This window comes from Ipomoea nil, unplaced genomic scaffold, assembly GCF_001879475.1.
Source record: "Ipomoea nil cultivar Tokyo-kokei standard unplaced genomic scaffold, Asagao_1.1 scaffold1509, whole genome shotgun sequence".
NCBI lineage: Eukaryota > Viridiplantae > Streptophyta > Magnoliopsida > Solanales > Convolvulaceae > Ipomoea > Ipomoea nil.
The window spans coordinates 1,401,165-1,423,967 of record NW_017617937.1 but is presented as its reverse complement, the minus strand read 5'-3'; the positions used below and the strand labels follow the sequence as shown (position 1 = coordinate 1,423,967).

The 22,803-nt window shown below is 34.4% G+C and overlaps 3 protein-coding genes across 8 annotated transcripts; 2 read left to right on the top strand and 1 right to left on the bottom strand.

Moving 5' to 3' along the window:
* The first annotated feature begins 530 nt into the window (after window positions 1–530).
* Window positions 531–3,603, top strand: LOC109188779 (eukaryotic initiation factor 4A-I). Of its 4 annotated transcripts, none has more exons than XR_002055496.1 (8): window positions 531–707; window positions 842–890; window positions 1,007–1,144; window positions 1,660–1,890; window positions 2,347–2,386; window positions 2,833–2,930; window positions 3,109–3,181; window positions 3,215–3,603. XR_002055496.1 is itself a non-coding variant. In XM_019339395.1 (7 exons), exons 1-7 carry the CDS (start codon window positions 655–657, stop codon window positions 3,124–3,126), a joined length of 627 nt encoding a protein of 208 aa, XP_019194940.1. In that variant the 5' UTR covers window positions 531–654; the 3' UTR covers window positions 3,127–3,560. The 4 variants fall into 4 exon arrangements, 1 of the variants encoding a protein (XP_019194940.1); XR_002055494.1 differs by having other exon boundaries at window positions 3,109–3,188; window positions 3,306–3,603; XR_002055495.1 differs by having other exon boundaries at window positions 3,109–3,192; window positions 3,303–3,603.
* A 2,643-nt stretch (window positions 3,604–6,246) lies between these two features.
* On the top strand, window positions 6,247–9,889 carry LOC109188812 (uncharacterized membrane protein At3g27390-like). 3 transcript variants are annotated; one of them, XM_019339448.1, is made up of 9 exons: window positions 6,247–6,368; window positions 6,551–6,659; window positions 7,366–7,561; window positions 7,677–7,810; window positions 8,123–8,411; window positions 8,509–8,615; window positions 8,702–8,864; window positions 9,000–9,448; window positions 9,546–9,889. In XM_019339448.1, the coding sequence occupies exons 1-9, from the start codon at window positions 6,362–6,364 to the stop codon at window positions 9,742–9,744; spliced, it is 1,653 nt and encodes a 550-aa protein (XP_019194993.1). In that variant the 5' UTR covers window positions 6,247–6,361; the 3' UTR covers window positions 9,745–9,889. The 3 variants fall into 3 exon arrangements, with proteins under 3 accessions (XP_019194993.1, XP_019194994.1, XP_019194992.1); XM_019339449.1 differs by having other exon boundaries at window positions 6,247–6,434; window positions 7,767–7,810; XM_019339447.1 differs by having other exon boundaries at window positions 6,247–6,434.
* Window positions 9,890–11,825: 1,936 nt separating this feature from the next.
* Window positions 11,826–13,584, bottom strand: LOC109188762 (cyclin-dependent kinase inhibitor 7-like). The gene is made up of 4 exons (XM_019339370.1): window positions 12,939–13,584; window positions 12,645–12,697; window positions 12,298–12,486; window positions 11,826–12,190 (listed from the first exon to the last, which is right to left on the bottom strand). The coding sequence occupies exons 1-4, from the start codon at window positions 13,212–13,214 to the stop codon at window positions 12,121–12,123; spliced, it is 588 nt and encodes a 195-aa protein (XP_019194915.1). The 5' UTR covers window positions 13,215–13,584; the 3' UTR covers window positions 11,826–12,120.
* Window positions 13,585–22,803: the final 9,219 nt, after the last annotated feature.

The window sequence follows — 22,803 nt, the reverse complement described above, 5'->3', positions numbered from 1 at the left end:
ACATATTCATATATGTTTAACAATTATGCCAACTATACTTGGGATGAGGTTCAAACCTACGACCTTATATAAATTAAGAGTATGTTAAGAATAATAAATAGTTAACGGAATATTTCGTTACTAAAGTTTAAACTAACGGAATTTAGGGTTATTTAAGGGAATAAAATAATATAATAGAGGGTAAATAAGGAAAATCATTAAAAGATACTAAAATTAAAATAATATGAACCATTCATTTTAAGAAACAATTAGTACCGACATTTTTTTTGTTCCAGTTAAGGGCCTAACATTATTCACTCTTATTAGATTTGTATTTGTATGTATTGTATATATATTGTAGATGTAGATTATTATATGTTTACTATAAATTATAATTTGTGAGTGATCATTAAATATCAAATATAATTTGCAACTTATATAGTGCATTAAAAAAATCAAATGGAAGATCCAGGGTATATTTGTTAATGTCCAAAATAAAGTGGGTCTAATGGGAAATTGTCCAAATTTAAAGTATCAGAAAATAAATATCTTGCTATCGGCGTGCAGTACGAGGAAACAGTCGAGCTACAGCAGAACTGCTGAAATTTTGCAAAATGGTGTGGATTGACTGAGAGGGAAAGCGAAAGAACGAAGCTTTTTCTTCCCCCAAAGGAAATGGATGCAGCCGAAGCCCCTCTATCGACCTCTCCATCCCAATCTAGTTTCAGGTACTGCGAAACCCAAAGCTGTTTTCTCATAGTTCTTGATTTCCCCTATTGCCAAATCCAGTTATTTAGCTCGATAAAGTTCCAATTTCTCTGTTGTTTTAATTGTATTACGGAGTTTCCTTCTTGTTATGCAGCCAACAACGCCATTTCTATCATGCTGTGGATAGACTAAAGTTCAAGATGGTTACTTTTCTTTTCTGTAGTTTTCAATCTTGGGAAATTTCAGTGGTTTTTATGATTTCAAGATTATTATTTTTCCATGAAATGTTGATAATTGTTTAGCAATTTTGGTTGAATAGGAGACATTAGTCGATCTATTGGGCATGGCGGGCCGTCTTCCTTGTTTGCCAATGGTGGTTTGCTGCAGCACCCGGGATGAGCTTGATGCTGTTTACTCTGCCCTATCCACCCTCTCCTACATCTCTATCTCTGCCGTGGTATATTTTTAACATTCTCTTCTAACTTTTCCTTATCTTGCTTTAGATACTATAACCTATTTAGTTTGGGTGACGAGAGAAACTTGCAGCCATTATTGAGGTTGTGCACGGAGTAAATCATTGTGACCTTATCCGGTAAAGGATCACAAGGAGATAAAACAACTTAAGTTGTGCATAATTGATCAACTCAAACCAAGAAGGCCAGTAGGCTGCTCCTATTAGAAGTCGAACTTGTAACTTTGTGGTTAGCAAGTCAATGACCTGAGTACCTGACCAACTTGACTGGGGTTGCCCCGTAACCAATTTAGTTGATTCTATGAAGATGGGATTGGAGTTTGATTGGAGAGTGGAAGGTTGACTAGAAGGGTATGTGTGAGTTAGTGTGTCATAGTAGATAAAGGTGTAATTTTTATCACTGGCTGTGTGTTTATGTTGAAAACCGTTGTGTTAAATTGTGGCGAAGGGATTGTTTTAAAATTCCTTGAGCTATAGTGATGTAGATTTGATTTATGCAGTACAGTGACCTCTCTGAGGCAGAAAGAGCACAGGTTTTTGCCACGTTTCGCCAGGCTGTGATGAGGTGGAATCGTCAACCCATGGCTCAACCACAAGATGCAGGGAATGGAGAAAAGGAAGAGAAGTCTCACATGATTGTTGTGACAGATGCTTGCCTTCCTCTGGTTAACTCTGGGGAGTTACCTTTTAATGCCCGTGTCTTGATTAATTATGAGTTACCAGCTAAAAAGGTAAGGAGACAGTTCTTTGTAGATTTGGCAACCTCCCCAGTTTTCAGTGTTAAACCAACTTCCTTTTTCTAACTGTTATTATCTTTTTCATGTTTGTGAATTGTGACTAATGATTTACCCGTGCATCAGACTTGTGAACTTGCTGTTGACTTCTGAAATGAGTGTACTTAAAAAAAATAGTGTGATAGTTCTGAGAAGTGCGTTTTTACTTGTTAAAACATATGAACCACTTGTTGAGAATGAGGGAGAAAGTGGTTTTCCACTTGTTGATGTTTTTTAGAGGATTTCTTGTACTCTACCGAATGATATTTCCTCCCCCTCTTATCATATGTTTCTTTCGGTTGAATATAAACAATTTGTAGGGGGAAAAAGGGATGTGTTACTGCTATATCTGCTCCAAGATACGGTATGCCTTAATGGACACATTTCCTCACTGTGATGCACATTCTTTTGCAGGAAACGTATATGAGGCGCATGGCTACTTGTTTGGCAGCAGGTTCTATAAAATTTCCCCTTCCCTAATCTTCGCTTCTCTCTTATACGGCCTTGTTTGGTAAAATAGTTTGCCTATTAGCCGATTTTGGCTTGTTTGACCACTATTAGCTGTTTGACTTGGTTAAACAACTAATATGAGTGTTTGATTAATTAGCTTTTTGTAACAGCTTATTGCTTCAAAACACTAAAATTCAAAAAGCTGCTCAAAGCAGCTTTTTCGATAAGCTTTTTGAGAAAGTCATTTTGTATGTAATCAACTATCAGCTAACAGTTAATTTACCAAACATCTTTCTACAATCAGCTAATACTATCAACTAGTCAAACTCACTAACCCAATCAGCTAACAGCTATCAGCTAACATCTATTTACCAAACACTCCCTACATATATATGTAACTACACTTGGGTATATGCTTCTCTTGTTATTTTATTTTATGAATTTATGCAGATGGAATTGTGATCAACATGGTTGTTGGAGGTGAGGTTGTAGCGCTCAAAAACATTGACGAAAACAGTGGCTTTCTAATAGCAGAAATGCCCATAAATGTGAGTTTTTCAGTATGGACTCTGCTCTTTCCCATAAAAACCATAGTAACATTCAATTCCTTAAGCTATACTTTGAAATGATTGCAAATTCTAGTCCCTATCTCTTGCAATTGCTTAGACCCGTTATCACTGCTGACCCGTTGGAGATGATACTGATATTAACTATGGTTGTAAACAGATTTTAGAGATGCTGTGAAGATTTCGATCAGGCTGTTGGAATGACATAAAATACACACATAACAAACTAGACAGTTACAGGCCAGTGATAGAATTACCTTAAAAAGAACTTCATTCTGTTTCGAATTTGCAATTCTCATTGTAAGTACCCAGGGAAAGCAGCTTAAATTGACTATTTTTTAAACATGATATGTGCAGTCTGCTCCACAGTGTCCCGGGCATGTTAAAAAGACGGGTTTTGGTGGGGACTCGATGCATGCTAGGAAATAGGATACTTTTCACAAAAAGAAAAAAGAAAAAGACAAAAGATTGCATGTCTTTGGAGCAGGATTCTTGTTTCCTGTTTATGAACAGAGACATTTACTTGATTCTGGTTTCATGTTGTGGAGCAGGCTTTCGTGTTGCTTGTTTATTGACACAATGACATTTATTAGAACCTGGAAATTTGTGACATCTCGTGATGCATTGTTCACCGAGTATATATTATTGACTTGAATTGAACATTGCTTTGTTAGTTTTTTTTGGTGAACTTAAAGTCTTGGATATCTCTTTTAAGCTGCAGCACAGAACATAAAACTTCGAACTCTATAAAGATTACATTTTTTGTTGTTGTAACTCTCTTTTCTTCCAAATGACGGTTGAAGAAAGTTTGTAGAAAAGTTGAGCGAGCTGAAGCCATTCCTTCTGGTGAGCTCGGTTTGGTTTTATACTACCATAGTTTAAGCCGCATGAAATTCTTTGATTGAAAGGGAAAGATCTTGTGTTGCAGGAGGGAAGAAGGGGGGGCAGGTTAAGGATATACTGCTAGCAAATGGTCCCTAAGGTTTATGAAGAAAGGTAGATTGTGGATTGGATTCCACCCCTAATGGCAACAGAACACACAAACACACTCCAAAAAGGAAAACCAATTATTTGGTCTTTGGATGTATTTTGGTATGTTATAGTTATACCTCACTTTGGCTCGCGGGAGACTGCTCTTCTCAGCAAGTGGAATGTAGAAGGAAAAAAATGATCAATGTATCATTGTAGCTACAACATGCTCAGATTCTATTGGAAGAAAGAAAAGGAAATGAAGCCTCTAGCGCATTAGTCTACTGGATGAAAAGTTTCACATTGAGCTGCGGGGTAGGGGTTTGATTCCTTCTATGAACATTAGGGGTATGGGTTTGCCTCCTTATGTGTTTTCTTCTTTTACTCGCATTTGACACTTATGGGCTATTTGGTTCACGGAATAGGCCTGGAATGGCATAACATTCCCGGTAATAGGTCTATTCCTCCTTGTATTCTCAGGAACATTGGTTTATGGGTTTACACATTAGGAATAGAAATCAAAATCATAGTTAGTGTTTAAAACACAACTATGGGATTTGATTACTCTTTCAATTAAAAACCTCATTCCCTAATTAAAAATCGGTATATATCATTTCATCTTATTGGTAATATATGATTTTTAAGCTTGGATTAGTGCTTTTAGATTTTTGTTTTGATTTTTTACTTCATATTGGTACTTTAGATATCATTATATTAAGATCAATTGCCTTGATTTTGTATTTTTTGTATTTTTAAAACATTTATTTTCATTATAGGATCATAAACAACCAAATATCAATATTGACAATCATTCTAATTCCTCCCTACTACTAAACATGTAAAATATTTTTTTCAAAACTCATTACCATTAGCAAGTATTTGATTCTCATTTCGATTCCAATTTTCATGTGCGAACTAAACACACCCAAAGTCGATATACCTGCACCAAACAAAGACAAGAAAGAAAAACGCTAAGTGTTACTAGGGTTATGAAAATCAAAATGAATGAATAATAACTATGCTTTATTTCTTTCTTCGACTCAATCAAAGCATGTTACGTTAGCAAGGAACCCATATAGTATTACTCAATATCCAGCAATGAGTGGCTAGTGTGACAATGATGGTTATGTAGTAGTATTTGCACCCCGTGTATGCAATTGCACACACTCTATTCATAATGTTCAAACTATAAATAGCACCCTCTGTTAATAATGTTCAAACCATAATATTAACGTTTAACTGAAAATATATTATATTAATGTTCATATGGTAATGTATTTATATATTACACCAAATAGAAATTGCATGGAAAAATGATAACAATCCAATACTGCAATACAAACATTAGCCCCATGGATACTAATGTAATATTTTAATGTAGTAATCCTACTGCCCACAGAATCCATGGACAGGGAGTCACAGGGAGGCAATTTATATCGGGCACCACGGCGCATATTGCACAAAACGCACGCGTTTCAATTGCTGATGTTATTCCGTCTGTCAAACGGTTCAAATCCCATTATGTGTATTCAGTTAAACGTTTGTGTTAAGAGTTCATGTGTATTCAGTTAAGAGTTTCTGTGTATTATGTATCATGTTAGATTATATGTATTCAGTTATGAGTTTCGGTGTATTCTGTTATGAGTTTGTGTGTATTCGAAACAGATGATTTTTTTTGACAATGCACCAAAGCGACATCGTTTTGGGAGGCGCGGTATAACGATGGCTCTTCGAAAAATTGAGGGTGTGATTGATTGGAAGAGAATTATTCATCTTTAACAAACGTAAGAGATTAATCTTTAACTTAGGTAAACCTTGAGTTATACCAGGTTTTTAGTAAATAACTGTTAGTTGACTTGTTTATGGATTTGACTACTTGATAACATTAGTTGATTGTAGAGAGATATTTGATTAATTAACGGTTAGCTGATTCCATATGGAATGAGTTTATAAAAAGCTGATTGAAAAAGATGTTTTGAGCAATTTTTTTAATTTTTTTTTTAGTATTTTGGAGCAATTAATTATTAAAAAAACTAATTAATTAAACACCAATATTGGTTGTTTAACCAAGTTAAACAAGCCAAAATTAACTGATTGACTAACTATTCTATCAAAGATGTTCTATATATTGATGCTATCAAAGATGTTCTATATATTGATGCAATTGAAGTTGAAAATGATGTTTTGTATAGAATAAGTCAGTAAAACTTTGACAAGATAATTATTAAGCATTACTTGGAGAACAATTCATATATGCCAAATTATGCTATCATCACCCTTCCTTTCTTAACAATTCATATATATATATATATATATATGCCAAATTATGCTGTCATCACCCTTCCTTTCTTAATTACAGAAAATGGAAGCCGCCAGACGTGTGCAGAAGCACTCCGTAAGTATACTCTTCTCTCTTCCTCTATTCTGGATGTGTGTCAGACGGCATGGAAGGTTGGGTGAAGGCCCTTTATGTAGTTTTTGCCTTCTGCACTGCTCTCACTTTTGGTGCTCTCAAAAGTTGGTTGCTTTATTATCATGTTTCAAAGATTTATTATGGTTTCTTTATCTATAAATGCATGTTTCTTTGATTCCATTTCGCATTTCTAGGTTGAATGTTGTGTGTCATGTTGCAGGTTTGCTGGTCGGTTCGATTGCCGGGCTAATAGTGATATTGGGGAATGCTGGGATTGTTCTTGGTCTCTTCCCAGCACATGTTTTCTGGACTGCTTACACCCTTGTCAAGTGAGTAAGCCAATGCCAATCTGTACCACTCTTTCATTCTATGAATTGCTTGGAAATGAAGGATGTGTTCGGTTTTAACTAAAAATTAAAGGCTAAGCTGATAGTGTGCATATATGTTTGGGTAATGAGGAAACCCGCAATCACTGTCCAAGAGTGTGGATTAGGTAAACCCTGCCTTGTTACTCTAGTCGGCAAAAGACAGGAGGTAAATCAGTCTAGGTTGCCTATAGTTAAACGATTCAAACCAAGAAAGTCAATATGTTATTCCCAAGAACTTGAAAGCTTATGGTTACTGAGTCAACAACTCGACCAACTTGGTTGGGGTTAAGCTGATAGTGTGCATATATATATTTGGGTAACAAGGAAAACCCGCAATCATTGTCCAAGGGTGTGGATTAGGTAACTCTGCCTTGTTACTCTAGTTGGCAAAAGACACAAGGAGGTAAATCAATCTATGTTGCCCATAGCTAAACGGTTCAAATCAAGAAGGTCAATAGGTTGTTCCCAGTAAGAGTCGAACTTGGAAGTTTGTGGTTACTGAGTTAACAGTCTGACCAACTTGGTTGGGGTTAAGCTGATAGTGAATATTTGATATTAGATTATGCTCAACACTTTGCGATTCATTTTGATGATCCAAATGTGTTAAAATTTATAAATCACGGGTATGTTTAGACCCATAATCTGGTTTGATGTCATGTGTGAGCAGGACTAGTAGGTTTGATGCACCCATGAAAGTTGCATTCTTGTTAGCTTTGCCTGCTTTGTTTGCAATATGGTTGGGTTTGAGCATAGCCGGTAGTGTTATTGTGGGTGTTGGATACGGGTTCTTCACGCCCTGGGTTTCAGCTTTCGAGGCGTTTAGACAAGATAATGAATCCAAGAAGTTCTTTCATTGCATTGTGGTAATGTTCAAATCTGAGCTGCTCTTATTTCTTTTCATGTTTCTGCAAGTATGAAGTAATACTTGTTATTTTCGCATTTCTAACCTCAAATCCTCTTGATTATGCCAACATTTAGGATGGTACCTGGGGAACAATCCTAGGTAGCTGCACTGTTGTCCAAGATTTTGCTGATATATGCTACCATTCTTATCCACTCTACTTGCAGGAGCTGCGAGAATCCCCCGCTTCACTTGAGCTTCAACCTTTCCGGTAGGTAAAAACAGTGTCTAAAATATAATGAAAACTGTCTGAAAATCTTGAAAAAAGTTTGGATAAATTAGACAAATAAAGGCATGTGTCCTCTGATACCATGTTAAGAAATAAAACTCTATATATTTCTCTTCCTTCTTTCTTAACTACACACTGCCATATATATACATGCTAAACGCAATATAGAAGACCCTTCACATCCCTACTTTACTATCCATGGCCCTTCACATCCCTTTGGCTTTTCATATGCCTTGGCCCTTCATATCCCTACTTTATTCACTTCTAAGTTCTAACAGAGACTTTGTGGTGCAGATTTATCCATGTCCTGGGATGTATCATTGTTGGGGTGATGGGTCTGGTTGTCGAAATTCCTCTTTACACAGTTATAGCGGTGTTGAAGAGTCCATACATGCTGTTCAAGGGATGGTACAGGCTGATCCATGATCTTATCAGCCGGGAAGGCCCGTTCTTAGAAACAGCCTGCATACCTGTTGCCGGTTTGACAATCCTAATGTGGCCGCTTGTTGTTATTGGTAGCATCATAATGGCTATTTTTTCGAGTTTTTTCATTGGACTATATGGAGCTGTTGTTCTATATCAGGTCATTCTCTCTGCTATTTTCATCCTCACAGCTAAACTTTTTAATGTGTGAGATCTGAACTTTTTACTTTTATCTGTATAATTCCTTTCGAATTCAGGAAAGATCTTTCAGGCGCGGTCTTGCTTATGTTATTGCAATGGTGGCAGAGTTTGATGAGTACACAAACGACTGGCTTTATCTCCGGGAAGGGTCGTTCTTCCCCAAGTAATTACCTTAAACTTTATCTTCATTTCCATCTTTGCAAAATTAACTTTATGTTTTGTTGAACTAATCACCTTAGTCATATCCAGGCCTCGGTACCGAAAAAACAAGGTATCCAACACGACAGACTTCTCTGTTAGAAGAAATAGTTCCATTCACAGTAAACTAAGGTCAGCGCCCCCCGCAATGCTTATGCCAAGTGCATCATCAAGATCAGTTCGAGAGGTGATACAGGAAGTGAAAATGGTTCAGGTATGCTTTCTACGTAGAACGAGACAATAGAAGGTTACTTGTATCTTGAAACATAGAAAAAACATTCTTAAATGCCGAATCTGTCTAAGTACTCAGCAGACATTCTAAAACACTAAAGAAACATGTTTGTAACAGGTGTGGCAGAACATGATAAAGATGTGCGAGGTTAGGGGAAAGGAGTTGCTGGATTCCGATGTGATTACCCAATCTGATCTTGAGGATTGGTCCAAGGCGAAGAATGGGAATGGGGCTTCCATTGTCAATGTCGGGCTGCCTTGTTACACATTCTTGCAGACAATACTACACTCTGTCAAAGCGGGATCAGATGGTCTGTTGCTTCTTGATAATCTCGAGGTCACATACCTTAACAGGCCGCGAGACAGATTGCTGGATTGGTTCTTCCAGCCCGTTATGGACCTGAAAGAGCACATTAAAGTCATGGGGTTGGAGGAGGGCGAGATACGATACCTCGAGAAAGCTGTTCTCTTTGGGAGGAATACTGAGCGGTTTAAGGCCTGGGAAAACGGTGGTTTGGCGCCTCAGGACCCCATTAGAGCTGCTCAGATCGAAGGCATCAGTCGAAGGTGAGATTATATTACTACGTTGTTGTGCTTTTTCTCGGATGTTTATCTTGGAATACATTAGATTGAGGATGTCTGTACGTTGATGTGGCGTTGGCAGAACGGTTGGAATGATAACAACGGTATCAAAGCTTCCGACTTATCGGAGATTGTTCGGACAGATTGTGAAGGCATTGATTGCTTATTCCATTCCTACTGAAGGTTGTTCCACAAGACCCATTCCACATTGTGTGCATAAAGCCGCAGGCTCCACCAGATCAGTGTCTTCAAGAACAACTGCTTCTATTGAAGTTGTATAGACAAGGACAAAAACTTCAATTCAAGGATTTACAAACTTCATGTTTTAGTTTAGTTCAATAATTAGCTGCCTGTTGAACAATTATGGGACAAAAAAAAAGGATTTTTGTTAGATGACATTTACACGCTGCCAATTTAATTTGATTATGCGTCACTTTGCACAACCACATATGAGCATTTTACTGAGAGGGTGTTGGAAAGAATTAAATTCGTGACCTGTAGAACTCAATTTCTCACTCATACTATTTTTACTCATTTTCTTTTCAATTTAGATCCAAGAATGAGAAAGTTCGTTTAACTCAGTTTTTTCAATGTGGATCCAAGAAGGGGGGAGCTATACTTCTACAGCCTTCTTTTTGTCTACACAACACTAATAGTAAAAGCAAACTTTATTACGTGTTAGTAGGATCAATTTAGGGAGAGGGGAAAAAAAAGTAATATATATACTTTCATCACATGTATCTCGAATTGAAAGAATATTACATGTGATTTTTGAATAAAAGTGATGATGGGGTTTGGCACGGAAAAGTGTAAGTTAGCATTCGATCCACGTTGTTGGCACCACCAGTTCCTTCACCAAATCATCATTTAATTTTCATTTAATTTAAAGATGAAGCCCCACCCACCCACCCACCACCCAACGCCGCTGCGGCAACAGACAAGATCAGAACAAGACAGCAACCTCCTTCCGTTTCTAACCACCAAGCCAAATAAGGAAGATGTAATGGTTTTTGTTCACCTCACCAGATCCCAAAAGAATGCTTGCGTCTTGGCCTGGCGTATTAATTGACAGGCTACTACACAGAGTAAAGATGGCAGAATTTGTACCAACTAAAAGCCTAAAAATGCACCCTCGTCGGAATGGATCACGAGGCGTACGTCATTGTTATGCATGGAAATGAAAATCTTGTCTCAAAATTCAACCACTCTAGAACTAATAAGACTTACTGCAAATGATGTGTTGGTCTTAGTTAACAGATAATGAAAAATGATATTTAATTGAGTCTGGCTCGCATGGACAGCTCAACTGGTTATAGAGGTGAAAGTTGAAAAGAATGATCAGTGATCGAGAATAAGTTATTATAATTTACATCTTCCCAGATATTCTGTCGGGTCTGGATTGAGTTTAACCTTTTGGAAAGAAAAATCGGAGTCTAGAAAAAAGTGGGGGTTTCAACAGATGGAATCAGAAAACAGGATATACCGAATCTCTAAACCATGTGCGGGCCGTGCGGCGGTGCGCTGTGCATTGCTTCCACCACCTTTTCACCTCTCTGTAGAAAATCGCAATCATTATCAACACACTGTGTAATATGGACAACGCCAAGGGCGAACCTTCCCTTTCGGTATTACTCCCTCACAAGCCTTTAAACACACCGCCATATTTTTCACTATTGTAAATCAATTCAAATTAATAAAATAAAAAAGAAAAGGACGGCCGATAAAGTATAAACTCCACACCTAGCAACAAAGAGGGCTGATTTTAATAATGGTGTAGGGCCGGTGGTCCCAGCTCTCAAATTCATGCACCAAACGAATATTATAGGACAAGCACTCCCCTTGTCCTTTTCCGTTTTTCGCCCTCAAGTAAAAATCAATCACCCTCTTACTTCTCATTCCCAGTGTACTTCCTGCTACCAGTAATATCTATTCGCCTGAAAAACTAGATTTTAACCCACATTATAACTGACACGCCAGAGAAACAAACCAAAACATTTCCACATCATAAGATGGACCGGCCCCATCACTATATATATATATATATAATTGCTTGCATTAAATTCAGCAAATTAGAATTAATCTCAGATAGATACATATATATATGATCTATAAAAATTACTGTAATTCCGGAAATCTCATAACGGACATGCGTTCTTCACCACGTGTCCGTAACTTAAACGGCAAGGTCTGTTTGAGTATTCTCGTGTCACACATTGCTATACCTCTTCCCTTTCCTTGCCCTCTCCGCCGATCTGTAGGCGTCCATTATATTTCTACTCTTAGAAGTCAGAACCATCAAAAGAGTATTCATAATTCATCTCGAGGTAATTAAATCGTAAAAGGATGAATTTATCTGCCAAAAGGATGAAATTGCGAAGCTTTTGCTTGCACATATATGAGAAAGTGGAAGGATTTATGATTATGAAAGATACAATTCAATTATCTGGCTAAGCTAGCTATACATCACCCAGCAGAAAATAAACAAGTAAAATCTTATAGAGGAGCGTTTAACCTCCTCGATAGGAATATTATTATTTAGATTAGTTGCAGTAACGACACCAAGAGTAAATTTAGAAATTACGTGCAAGCCGCCGTTGCGTCATTGTTCTTGTTGTACGGCCAATCTCCATTGTTGGCCTACATTGATATACCAAGCTTCATGGCTGTAATTGAACCCACTCGTAACGACCTTCCAATGGCTTGTCTTCAACAATGTCGAAGTTATACCTGCAAAAAACATGCAACAGTTCATGAGCTAGGCTCGATTCTTAAAAAAATTCGTTATAATAATAATATTATTATTTTAATTTTGAGATTTGAAAAAGTATGCCTACTTTTCTGCAAATTGTTTCTGGATTTTTTTCTCGGCTGCAGCGAAAAAATCTTCAATTTCAGCTTCTGAAGGCATCTTCTCAGGTGTTGATTTCTTAATCTTAAGAGAATAGGCCTCTACCGCCGGACTTGCTGTTGACTCCAGCTCGCCCGGTTCAGCTTGGTACTCCCTCAACGGGGATGTGTGACCGCTGCAAAACGACGGCAATGCTTTGAAGAGACGACGGTGAAGAAATGGAGAAGCCATTAAAACAAAAACATACCAAATAAATATGCATGTGGCCCTTCAGAAACATTCACACTCTCACATAATAAATATGAAATTAAATAGCATTCAAGGAAAATTTACCTCTCTCCTGTCTCGGAATTACACTTCGACGTCGCAATGTCTTCCCTCTCTTCCTGCATAAAAAATGTAACTTAAAATTCAAAAATAGCAGGAGAATTAAGACACTTGACAGGAAAGTTTCGTCCACCGCCAATGCTACAAATATATTTACACAATATATATGACGCATATACATGAATGATACTGTAAATACCAGGCCAGAAATAGTATATATAGATAGATGTCTGTATGAATGTATATAGTGGTCGTGAGAGTGTGGAAAGTTAAATTTGAAGAGATTTACGGCTGACGAACATCTAGATCTGAGAATTTCACGTTTTCCTCAGTGAGCTCGCAACCATCATGGCCGGAGATACAAGACACTTCAACGTGATCGGACTTGGGGCTCGTCGCAGCTAGACCGTCGAAGCTAGCTGGAGAAGGTGAATTTTCAGGTACAACTGATGTGCTTTTTTGGTGGCTTTTCAGCTGAATTAAGGCCGTAGAAAGCTTCGATTCTCCTTCATCATCTATCTTCCTCCTTTTCTCCCCTCGCGTACCGGCCACATCCACAACCTGATCTCTCTTCATTCTCACATACACCACCGCAGCTCCGCCACTGCACCTTAATCAAATCAATCTCTCCAAATCCTTGCGCTTCGTAACCTACCTTCCAATGTACGCTTTCATCTAACTCCGATGTACGGTCCTTTTCTGCAATTCCTTCGCGAGAATTGCGAGATTAAATTCTGTCTCAACAACACATGTAAATCTGTAGCTAGCTGAGTCTGAGAATTCGAAATTCTTCTCTCTAAGCGTACGCGAATTTCGCTGCAGACTCAGAGAATATCTTCCCTTCCGTTGCACTTTTTTCTGTAGAGAGAGAGAGAGGAAGAGGAGGAGGTGGTGATGATTATGATGACGATGCTGATGGCAGGTGCAAGCGATTCCATCGAACGATACGGATTAGGTTCTTATTATTGGCTGGCACGTCCTGTGGTCCTCGTCTTAACGCCGTTAAGAATTAACGTGGGATTCGTGCTAGATGTAAACGGGATTGATGGATGACGTGACGTTACGCAGATCTAGACCATTTAATTATTTACAACCATAAATGATTAATAATATACTTTTTTATTTTTATTTTTGGCCCCATTTGGTAAAATAATTAGATTATCGCTCAATTTTTATTTATTTAACTACTATTAATTGTTTGACTTGGTTAAAAAAAATAATATAAATATTTGATTAATTAATTTTTGGTCTCTTGCATCTTGTGACAGTTAAAATTTAAAAATATGTTTAAATCAACTTTTTCAATTAACTTTTTAAGAGAAGAAATTATATCAAAAGCTATCGGCTAATTACTAATTTACCAAACACGCAAACAGCTAACAACCACTTACCAATTAGGACCTGACCTTTATTTTTCTTTTTGAGGGACAACGCTTTTTTTTTTTCTTTCTTTTTTTAGTACTACTGTTTCTGTTACAATGCAGTAACTGTTCATAACTACTTTCTCGAACACATGACCTCCCACTTGCGAAAATCACTTCATGCCGCTTGACCACAAGATTTTTGGCATATTAGAGACTTACCTTAATTATACAATTTACAAATTTTTTAGCACAATAGATTTTGTTATGTTTCCTATAGATATACCTCATATCAAAGAAGCCAAGAAGGATGGTAGATACTAATATTAATAATATTTTGAAGAATATCTTTCTATTAATATATATGCCTAGCTAATTCCATGAGTTTGAACTTTAAACTTAAATGTCTCGCAGCTTCATTGCTTCGACCCTAAAAATTGATTGATGAGGCAAATTGATAGATGTGCCTCATACTTCTTTTTTTTTTTTTTTTTTTTTTTTTTTTTTTTTTTGGTCTCTTGCATCTTGTGACAGTTAGTGAAGCACAACTTACGAGCCTATTTTGAATTTATTAACCAGTTGAACACCATATTTACACGGAAAAACTATCCATTAATATCATCTTTACCATTAAAACAAATAATTTGAATCAATAGTATTCAAAAAAAATAATAAAAAAATCAGTCCTCTTTTAAAAATTGTTATAAATAATTGTCTTCGCCTTTTCAATTCACCAATAAAATCAATTAAAGATTTTTCTTCTCCTCTCACAAAATATTGAATCTTCAACGTAATCCCAAGGGCCCTCCACACAACTCAACAGAGCATTTGAGATGATGTATGCACACAAGGGATCTGTCCACTTTAGACATAACATCTATACTACCATCACCGAGTTTCGAACCTTAGTCTCAACTCCCAAATATTGTCTACTAAACCACTGAGTTAAGTCCGTGCGGATAATACAAAAAATTACACTATCAGTGTTTTGGCAATTTCAACTCCATCACTTAAATTGCATGCCAATTATATTCCAGGCTTACACTGATGTCTGAGTTTGAGCTTAGGATGTTTGTTAACCCAGAATGACCATAAATACAAGACACTAAGCCACCATCCCTAACATTAGCAAATTAAACGACACAAAACTTTTCCATCAACCAACAGTTGTTATTCCATTAAAACATAGACACAGTCCGTGATTTCAAAAAGGCATGCACGCATGTCGTAAGAACAGTGAAAAAAAAAAAAAATACAATAAAGAGTGCGGTTGGGTGTTGTGATCACGGGTAGAGTCTACAGTCTTCAGTTCATGGTTTCTTAATTTGTCACAGAGTTTGGATTAACTAAAATAACTGATTTTACATAGCATTCAAAGGCTTATAGCCTTAATTAGGGTAAATTTCAAAAATATGACTTAACTATTGTCATTTACAAATTTTTATCTTTCGGCTGTCAGCTGGACCATTTGCCGGACAAGATTTGTTTTTCCATACGAGAGGTGGTTCAAACTCCCGACCTCTCTTAAGGGACGACAGGTGCACGACCACTTACACCAACCAAACTGATTAAAGATGTGTAACTAGTTAATCAACCCTTAGGGTGTAAATTATTTATTATAACTTCTGCAAATATTTTAGGTTGTAAATTAACTTTTCGAATTAGCCAAACACATAAGTTAAAAAACTCATTCATCAAACACCCTATTTCTCTCTTTCTTCATATAGTAAACTTCTCCATTATTTCCTTTAATTTATCTCTATCTTATCTTCATTAATTTTCATCGTTGTCTGTTTTGTCTTCCATTTTCTCTTCATTCGTTCTCGATCACCTTCCACTCATCCAAACGCAGCATTAAAAAAAAGTTATCCCAACTCCGAAAAGGGTGACTAAATAGGTGAAGATTGAAAAGTTTTGAATTCAATTTTTTACTAATACTCTCTCGATCAAATTCGGCACACTTAATTTTTCTAGTATAGTTTACTTCCTATGTATGATTTGTCAGTATTACACAGGACTGAATTTATCAATGCACATTTTTAAATCTTTAATTAGTAACTACGAATTTCTCTCATGATAAAAAATAAAAAATAAAAAATAAAAAATCCCAATAGTTCAAATTTGGAGCTAGGATAAGAGTTTTTTTTTTTTTGGTGTCGGTTATTTATAGCATTTTGCTCAATTGAACTAAAAGTGAGATGCCTTTTTTTTAATGGAGAAACAAGGAAAACATATATGACACATATTGTCTGTTCATAAAAGAAAATAGAACAACTAATATTCTTTAGGTTGAATTCGTCACACAAATCATTTTAATATGATTTATTTTCATGTATGGTTTGTAAATTATTAAATAAAAGTATAATTTACTCTATCTATATTCTCATAATGATTACAAATTTTTCTGATCATCTAAAAAGAAAATAACTCAGAATAATATAAGTAGCTAAGCAGTACTACAGTACCATATACTTCATTAATTTATTAATTTACTTTTCATTCATTCTTTCAATTTTTTCAATGAATAAGGATCGGGTCGTGCCTTTAGTTTCCCTTTGAGCGCACTGTTTCCCAAGGACAATTCAATGTGAATCATATTTTTTTGTACCAAAGTTTGAATTATGTTATAATTTCATGTGATTGATTTATAATAGAATTAAAAATCTCCAAATAACTAATGAAGTTATATATGAAGCATGATATTTGTTGAAGAGCAAGTCCTTTCTCTATACTGGCCTTTATTTATTATATTCTCATTGATAAGTCAGAAATTTTGTTGTAATTATTTTACAACACTTTATTATTAAAAATCTTATTTATTTGAAATTTATAAAGAAACCAGATGTTTATATTTAACCTGAATTTCATTATTACTAACTCTATTAGCACCGAATTAAACTCTATTGATGTGATACATAAACAATCACACATTTATGTTATTGAATTATAAATTTCTTGATAAACTCTACTGTTTTTTATTTCTACAATTTTGTCACTATTTTTATGACAAAAAAAATAAAAAAATTCACAATCATTATTTAAATAAATGTATACATAAAAGTAAACATAGCTAATATGTAATGGCATTTGTGACTTTTCTTTCCATGGTTATTTATACTAGGGAGACATTGAGACATGGCACGAGTTCATTTAATTTGTTTACACAACTTGTAATGATATTGCCAATTGGAGTTAGGCAGCACACGTGGCAATAAATTCGTTTTAGTGGATGGGCCCTCCGAGTTTGCTCCCTGTCTAAAAGAAGTACACATGAAGTTATTAATAACAGTTTTTAAATTTTATTTTTGAGTAATATTTTATATGTTTTGATAATATAAAGTCTATAATACTGACTATAAAAGTATCATTATATTGGTTGAAAAAACAAAAACTAGTGCGTATATTTATAATTTTTCTAATTCATGAGAATGTGAAACGTAACATACTCTAAATAAATTGGTTTGGTAAGTTACAACATTTTTCATATGTTTAAGAAGAGACATCACGATTGCATTAATCACTCGATCAAATAACAATTATTTTATTTAGAAATATCTCAAGCATTTTTAAAATTTTATATTGTTATTAGAACTTAATATCCATTTCAATCTGATGAAGCCTCATCCGAAATCTAAAATTAAAAGAAAAAGAAAACTTAACATAGCTAATTATATATACCATTTTTACTCCCCAATCTTTATCGAGTTTCAATTAAACTTCATTCAAGACATATCTCTCAAAAACGTAGCATCAACCAACTTTTTTCATTCATTTTTCCTAATTATTAAAAAGATGAAACTTAGAATTGAAGTTAAAGTGGATGGAGGAGAAAGCTTTGACTCTATTTATGGGAGTAACAAAACAAATTAAAGTTTGCATCAACTAACTTTTTTCATTCATTTTTCCTTTTGCTTGAGAGACAACTAGGAACATATATATGCACGTAAACCATTTCTCATTTATACATACTTCTAAATTCTATTCCATTAATTCTACTTCCTGATGTGACAAACAATAATTGGTGAGAGGAAGTAAAAGTTGAGAGTATAAAATGGGAGTCCACCAAATATTTTCCTAACCGTCTTGAATGAATCATCAGATTAGCTCTGAGGACGTGTAAGACGAATGATCGTATAATTTTTTATAACTAAGGGTCAAAATGTTTAAATTAATGTGACAAATATTAATTACGACAAAAATGTAGTACCCACAATCTTTTTTTTTTTTTTTTTTTTTTTTTTTTTCAAAATCGGCTTTGTTGTAATATCTAATGTGACAAATGTCATGTGAATAGTATGGAATCATTATGTTATGTATCATTGTAAGTAGGTTATTTGTCTATCTCTTGAGATCGTCTAAAGTATTTTATTACACCAATATGCGGGTGATGGATAGTATATTTCACATAATTTTAATTTTTTTTTTTTAGATAAAAACATTTTAGTTCCTTAAGTCTATAATGGGTGTCATACCAAACCACACCCAAATCTTCCTCTATAATAATTCTTATAAGACTCTCAAGTCATTGCAAGCTTCTCTCATACACGATAGTCGTTTTACCTAATTTTTTAATAATTTTATTCTACCCCTATAAATGAAATGAACTCTTACTTCTTATCATCTTTTATATTTAATATATCTACAAATTAATCAGTCTTATATATTATAATTAAATTAATAAGAAGCTATATATAATTACATGATTAGAATCTTTAATCCATATCTCCAAATAAATTAAATAAAAAACTTGATTAAATGTAGCGTTTCAAAATAAGCTCTTATTTTAAGCTATTAGCTGATTTTTTTTTTTAAATTTTTTTTAAAGCTATTAGCTAGCTTATTTTGGGATCATTTCTAAACAGAGCTTATAGCTTATTAGTAGCTTAAAATAAGCTATGAGCTCCTATATAAGCCATGCGAAACAGACCCTATATTGCATTGATGGAGTTATACGAACAAGCGCGTATAAATTTTTACCTTTATCGTAGTGATGGACACTTTAGGGGACCGTACCTTTTGAATGTACGTTTTGCATCCTTGACGGACCCTTTTTAAGTGTAGTGATCTAATTTCGTGACAGTAACTTTGCAAGTGTCATATTACCCTATCTCACTATCATCGATTATATTATTACCCTACACGATCGAATTGTCCAATGCCTAGACGCCACGTGCAGTCCAATAATGATGGATTCTAGGCATGTATCCCCTTAGCTTGGATGTCATATAAAGGCCAATACATACTTCATTAGAAGAGACTTTTTGAGCTCGGCACCCTCCTAGTACATTGGTTAGGTTCCCAACCTAGCTTAAAATCTTTATAAATGCTCTTGAAAATCCCTCATAAGTATAATCCTTTTTTTAAATTTATAATCTATTTGTTGTTCATTAATACACTTTATATATACTAATTTATATTATTGTAGTTCAGTCACGTCAGTGTTGATTTAATAAAAAATAAGCATAGTTGTTACTATTTTAAGTGGATTGTCATTAATTCAATTTGCACATAAATTTATATCACGAGATGTAGATTTCTAATAGTGCATGCAACACTAATTCTTCATCAATATCAACTCGTTATTAATAACCCTAAAATAAGATAAAACTAAACGTCCAATCTTCACCCATCTTACTTCATTTCCTTAATGACTACCTGCAAATCACTTTCCAACTTAACATTTCGAAAACCTCTCATTCATATACATATATATATATATATATATATATATATATATATATATATATATATACACGCATAATGATTTATCTAATTTCTCCTAATAATTATATATTAATCTATTCATCAATGATTGCTGCCTCAACTTCCGTAGTAACATATTATTAAAAAAAAAAATTGTTCTAGTTTTCTACGCCGTCCCTAATGTTGATGTGCATGTGCTCTTGTCCTTTTTCAATTCCCATTTATGTATTTTTTTTAAATTAAAAATTAAATTACTTTAATTTGAAAGAAAAACATACATTCCCTCCCATTTTATTTGCATTGAGAATTGTGGTTAATTAATTATTATTTTATTAGTTGGACAATGATTAAAGTGATTAGCATCATAGCTGGGTGGTCTTATCTTGCCTCGCACGATGGGGAAATGGATATAAATATGTTGTATCTCAAAAAGTATAGGCTGAATAGCCCATTTGAACTTATGACCTCCTTCCCATTTAGAAAAATTCTTAAGTCATTGTTATGTCGTTTAAGCATAAAATTTTTAATATATATAGATTCTGTTTAGCAAATTTAGCTGAAAAACTATAAGTAAGGAGCTGAAAGCTAAAAAGGAGCTGAAAGCTGAAAATCTATAAGCTCGGAGTTAAAAATTGAAAGACTGTTAAGCTAGCTGTTATGATTAAAATTAACTTTTCGATAAACTGATAAATGTAAAAAGACTAAAAAGGACATCTTCATAAAATTTAAATTAATTTGTATACATATTAAAATTTAACATTTTGTCCTTAAATAAAATTAACATTTTGAAATAAAACTATTAGGATAATCATGATCTAGCATCTCATAATGAAGTAGCAATAATATTGTTGTAAATTTCATAATAATAATAATAATAATAATAATAATAATAATAATAATAACAATATTTGCAGTGAATGTTGCGGATAAAGGAGAACAGAAAAGGGTTTTAATTGGGAAGGGTAAATTATGTCATTTCTTTAAAATAATAAGGATAAAGATGAAAAAAAAAGTTAGGAAGCTAGGAGCTTATTTTGGAAACATTACCAAAGAGAGCTTATAGCTTATTAGTAGCTTAAAATAAGCTATAAGCTCTTAAATAAGCTCTACAAAACAAAGCCAACAACTCCTTAGTTTTTAACTTCGAGCTTATAACTTTTCAACTTTCAGCTACCCTTTCAGCTAGATTTGCCAAACATAGCCTATATCTACTCTTTGATTGTGGATTGCATGGAATGACTTGACCACTTTATAAGTAACTATACTTGTTTGTTTTTCCTAGTATCAAGTACCACTAGTACGCGGGTCCGCCGCCCCAGTCATACGTTGGTTATGCTATTGACGGGTGCAGAGACAGCATGTCTACATTTACTTTTTGTCTAGTTAATTTCATTCCTAGATCGCAGAATTATTTAGCAAATAGTTTAGCTTCTACAGCTTTTGAGTATGATACGGCTATGTATTGGGACACTGTCCCACCTGACTCTATTTCAGCTTATCTATAAATACAACTGCATTGGTTGACCTTAAAAAAAAAGTACCACTAGTACACAAAACTGCTAATTCGCGATCCCTGTACAAGGGTCGCGGAAAGTTAAGAATCCGCTGGAGATGATGAGTGATATCGGAAACAAATCTAAATCTATTCTATTGTGGCTTCATTGGCATGGGGTGGTGGCGATGGTTGAGGCAGTGATGTCGGCGGTGTAGATGGAGAGGAGATTTGGAAGAGAGGAGAATATGTGAAAATGGCGGTGTCGATGACTAGATCTAGATATGTTGTTATTGACTATAGCGGGATTTTTTTTTAATTTTTTTTATTTACTTTCCACGACCCGCGGAAAGTTATTATTATTATTATTTTTTAATTAGACCGCGTATCCACGACTCGCGGAAACAAAAGTCCCCACATTTAAAAAAAAAAAAAAAAACGCATCCCTTTTGTTTAAAAATGGTCGCATTTTCTTATAGAATTATTTACAAATTTATCACCGTGATTTTTTTTAACCATACACTACCTTTTTTGAAGAAGGGTAGTGAAAAGTCAATTTTATATTCTCCAATTTGTACTAGTGTACATATATAACAGAACCATGAAATTACTATATGTGGACTCTCAAGTTCTACTCTAACTTTTAAATTCTTGATGTAGATATTTTTCTTGGGACCCATGTGATGAAAATAATCTATCATTGTCTACTAGGGAGTAAAAGTGAGAACTCTTTTTTGGTTCGACTTTTATAGCAAGGAATATAATTCCACCAATCGTTATGCTGTAGACCGCATCTACCTTGCAAGGTGGACACGATTCTATGTTCATAATTACTGAACTATATGTTCATAATTATAAAGTTATATATTCATGATTTTTGAACTTCATATTCATAATTATTGAACTCTATGTTCATAATTACTGAAGTATATGTTCATAATCATAAAGTTATATATTCATAATTTTTGAACTTCATATTTACAATTATTGAATCTCTATATTTATAATTACAGAACTCTATATTCATAATTATGTTCATAATTATAGAACTATATGTTAATAATTTTTGAACTATATATTCATAATTATGAAAAAGTTTGGAACATTGTCCACCTTGCAAGGTGGACACGGTTCCACATCATAATTTGCCATAATTCCACTGAATGAGTTATTCTCTTTGCAATGGGAATAGTCATTCTAAAGTCCCCATTGAGATTAGCTATTCCTAACCCATTCGGAATTGCTATTGGTATATTCCAATAATACCCTTAAAACCCTACATATTAAATACATATATTTCCAAGTTTTTTTAAAAGCTTCTACAATTAATTTGTTAGCTTCTCATCATGACTAAGCTACGATAATTTTATTATTATTATTTTTTGAATGCTACTAGCTCTATTACATTATAGTATCTGTTCATATATTGAAACACAAAGAGCTAATAATGCCTCCACCGAGGCTCGAACTCACAACCTTCCAAATAGAATTCCAACTCGGGTACCATTGGACCACATAGTCCTGGGTATTATTATTATTATTTATTATTATTATTATTATTATTATTATTATTATTATTATTATTATTATTATTATTATTATTATTATT